The sequence below is a fragment of the Acanthisitta chloris genome, unplaced genomic scaffold (genome assembly GCF_000695815.1).
Source record: "Acanthisitta chloris isolate BGI_N310 unplaced genomic scaffold, ASM69581v1 scaffold10134, whole genome shotgun sequence".
Taxonomy (NCBI): domain Eukaryota; kingdom Metazoa; phylum Chordata; class Aves; order Passeriformes; family Acanthisittidae; genus Acanthisitta; species Acanthisitta chloris.
The window spans coordinates 6,906-11,063 of record NW_008668766.1 but is presented as its reverse complement, the minus strand read 5'-3'; the positions used below and the strand labels follow the sequence as shown (position 1 = coordinate 11,063).

At 40.7% G+C, this 4,158-nt stretch overlaps 1 protein-coding gene across 1 annotated transcript in view; it reads left to right on the top strand.

Annotated features, from left to right (window-relative positions):
• Positions 1 to 4,158, top strand: part of LOC103800681 (neuronal PAS domain-containing protein 2) — a gene marked incomplete at both ends in the record, with an annotated part of 21,410 nt that overhangs the window by 11,739 nt on the left and 5,513 nt on the right. Inside the window, one exon of the mRNA XM_009073066.1 lies at positions 3,009 to 3,155. Within this exon, the coding sequence (XP_009071314.1) occupies positions 3,009 to 3,155 (147 nt within the window). The remainder of the gene's footprint in view (positions 1 to 3,008; positions 3,156 to 4,158) is intronic.

The window sequence follows — 4,158 nt, the reverse complement described above, 5'->3', positions numbered from 1 at the left end:
ACCAGAGCATCTGACATGATCCCAAGTGCATCACTTTATTACTTGTTTTAAAAAAACAGACTAAAATCACTGCTGAGGGTTTTGTGAGGAGTTTTTTGTCTGCATTAACAAACCTTGATGAAACTGGTGCAGTCATAGATATCTCACAGGTTTACTCTTCCATGCTTGACTGTATCTGGAAAGTTGGCACTTTATTACATGCAGTTTTCTGAGAGTTCTGTGGGCATTTGTACATATCTGAGTGAGATGAAGAGCAACTTCACTGATGCCAATGGCAGAGTTAAAGCTATGCAGTGTTTTCCGTGGAATGTTTTGTGTTAAGCTCTTTTAATTTATGATACAATTACAGATTTCTTCCTTAATTAGGAGAGCGGTTAATGATCTTGAGATAAATACTCTCTGGTGCAGGTCAATTGCTGTTAGTGTCTCGTTGTACAAAAACAATAGGAGCTCTGTAAGCATAGGGGTCATGGCACAAGTTATCACCAATTTGAGGGTTAGAGTGGGAAAGGGAAAAAAGGAAAAGAGAAAAGTCCTTGTCTTCTTCTGTAATGGCTTTCACTCCAGTCTACCAGCTGATTGTTAAGTGTATTAATACAAAAAGCATGTGAAAAAGAGAACAAAAAGACAATACAAGATGAATACACTAAATATAAGAACCTGTCCCCCAAAAATTAAAGAATAATAATTTTAAATCATCAGCAATATATTCCCGTGTGCAACTTTGCAAAGCAAATGTAAAACTAAGGTCTGGAAATGGATTTTGTTTCTTATTGAAGTATAAAATGATTATAAATTACCTGTTATAAAATTCCTTACATTTATCTGTTGAAGAAAAATCAGGTTTCTGATTTCTTATCTGTTGAAGAAAAATCAGGTTTCTTTCCCAAAGTGTCTTCAAGGACTTTGCATGTTAATGAAAAGTCTGTCATCAGTTAAAATGAAGCTTTTGGCTAGAAGTGTTTTTAATTCCTTTCTGATAAGGACCCTTTAAAAAATTTAAGAGCAGTCTTCACTGAAAGAGTTCATATAGAGATAATTAGGTTACAAGATTTGTCTTTTTTAAAAATCATTCTGTACAGACCCAGGTTAAAGCAGGAATTAGCTGCATCTCTTCTAAGCAAGCTGTGGTTACATAGCATCATCCCACTCCTAAAATCAGGGTAGCTGGGACTCCAGAAACATGGGGTCTGGCTACAACAGGCAGCACTGGATCCCCCTTTGAGTCACTTGTTCCCAAACATCTGAGCTTCCCACTCAACCATTCCTCGGGTCAATGCTTTATACATGGACTAGAAAAAGACAGACCCTGCTCTGGCTTCTCCCCTTTAACACCAATTAGAAGAAACACCAACTTCTCTTTGGGAGCTTTGACACCAGTTTTCTGCTCTGGCAGAGGACCTGGTTGCAGATGACAGAACTGCTGTTTGAAGGCAAAAGCTCTGTGAATCACAGCACAGGCCAAGGGCTCATGTCCCCTCCTTGGGCAGACTCTGAGCATTCAAAGATGCCTCTGGACTCTGAGAGCCTCTGCCACCAGCAGGTGCCACCTTAGCAGCCCTCCTTGCCCCTCAGCAGGGTTGGCCATGAAACTCCACCTTGCCACCACTCCTTGTGCAGTGACCTCCTGGATTGTGTGGCAAAGCCACTCTCAGCCTGTTAAATACAAATAAACCCTCTGAAGTTCTCATTGTTCCTCTCCTAAAGGCAATCATTGACTTAGAGATTTCACCTTTGCTAGAGGGAATGTAAGGTACTCTCACATGTTTAAGGTGAAGCAGTTAGCTGATACAAATCTGACCTGTCACATTTAGACTTCTTGAAGTAGACAAAAATTTCATTTAGCTATATAGTGTTGCTAGCACCAGAGCACCCCTTAATTCCCATCTGGTTCCATTCTTGTTTTCCTATTAGAAAGCTAGGAATGGTGTAAGGCAGTGCACCATGGAGCAGGAAGGTTCCAGCAGTGTCCATCAGCTCACCCACTAGCACAGAGCCACTGGAATAACTGCAGGAACAGAGCACCATGGTCAAGTCACAGCAAAATTAATGTGTTTCTTTTGCCTGGACACTCACAGCACCTTATGTTTTCGGAGAGATCTTGGATACCTTGATTACATAAAAACTTTCAGAATTTTTTTTTAAGTTGTTTTTGCTTGTGTTTTTCAAAGACTGTTTTTTACTTTTGGAATATAAGCTCATGCAAAGCAATTGTTCCAAAGCCTATTGAAGCAATCATTAACTTTGGTGAACTTTGAATCATACCTGAAAACAGCAAATAAAACTAGGGATTTATTGCTGTGTTTGTCCCCTCCACTCTTCTTGAATTATCCCATTTTATGCCAGGTATTGCTGCTGTTGGAGGTCACACTTTCTTCTTGACCTTGATTAGGGATCTCCATTTTATCCTGCTATTTAGAACAGCCTTTCACCCACTAAGCTGAGCTATTCATTTTGCATCCCATTTTAAAATAACTGAATGAGTATTTCTTATAGCTTAAGTACTACTCAGCTGTACAAATCTAGAAAATGCTTATTGTGGTCTGTTGTGCAATGCCTTAGTCAGTCATCAGCAGAATAAACCATTGCAGCACTGCCATTTCCGTGCAGGAAAAGGAAAGCATCAGTTCAAACATACCTGGAATACACAGTTATGCCACTCTAAGGGCTCCAAACTACAGTGTAATAAAAGTAATGCACTCATTTGCCATCCAGTTAAGATGCTCTCGATATTTCAAGGTAGCACACTCTCAAAAACAGCTCTTACAACACAACAGGGTCAGTTGTAAGCAGATCATTCTAACTGAGGGGATTTATTATATGTGCCTAAAATTGAAGTTAAACAAGATTTATCTGTGCCTAAATATTAGGATATTGCAAGCACTTTTTTTTGATGCTTTGGCTGTGCTTTACAATCAAGAAACCAACTAGTTCTTACAGAACAATGTTCTATTGAGGCCTGTTTGTATTATAGTGACTGATTGTTTCAACCTCCCTTTTTTTTTCAGTTCTCAGCACAGTTCAGCATGTTCCAGACCATCAAGGACCAGCTGGAGCAGAGGACACGGATCCTGCAGGCCAATATCAGGTGGCAGCAGGAGGAGCTCCAGAAGATACAGGAGCAGCTCTGCCTGGTCCAAGACTCCAGTGTACAGGTGAGTCACTGCTGGAAGGGGCAGGGCTAAGCATCCTCTCTCACATGGGCATTGATAGGGTTGGCAACCTAAAATTGCTCCTGAGCCCAGGATGTCTGGACAAGTGGAAACCAGCTCATCTGAATGAGGATGTTGCCTTCTGAAAGCCTCTTGTGTGAAGAAAGATTGAAGAGTTGTCTGGAAGAAGAGAAGGAAGAAATATCTCGACCTTAGGAGGAGGAGAATAATTTGTCATTGACAATACATTTTATGACTTTATCTACTAAATCTTCAGACTGAGCAGCTGTAGGAGAAAAATGTTCAAGTTAAGACTTGCCAAGGATTATGTCTCTGGTTCATTAGCTTCTGTCCAGTCACTGCTTGCTTCATGTTGACATCACTTGTGCTCGGTATCTTGTCTGTCCAGCTCTTCCTTAGCCAACAGCCTTTCAAATACTGTTCATCTCTTCGTGTGCTCCCTGTTTTCCTTACTCCACCTCAGCCCAGACATAGAGCACAAGAGATTCATTTCCTTGTCATGTTAAAACCCCCAAACCTCTGCTAGTGTTCACACCTGGGAGGTGTGTGAATTTGTCCTTCACTGGACCAGCTTTTAAGCCTTTAGGGGGACCTGACTGAGCCTGCACTTCTTCTGCCTCTGATACCTCCTACCCAGAGCTAGAATTCTCTAGTACAGTATCTCCTTTTAATTCACCAAGTACAGAGTCTACTTTGTCCTACCCCTTATGTCTACCAAACCTCAGAGAGACTATCAAGTGCAGTTTAGTACATCACAGGTTTCCCTTAATGACAAATGGCCAAATGATCCAGTTTTATGGAAGTTTTCTGAATGTGGGGCAATTACTGCTATGTTCCTCATAATTTAACTAGAAACACCAGTTTAAATGACCCTTGCTAGAAATGCTGCATTAGGGACCCTCAGTGAAGATTATACTAACAAGATCATTTTAGAAGACAAGCTCTATCAAGGAAATTAATGTCTCAAGGACTGTTTTAAGCACAG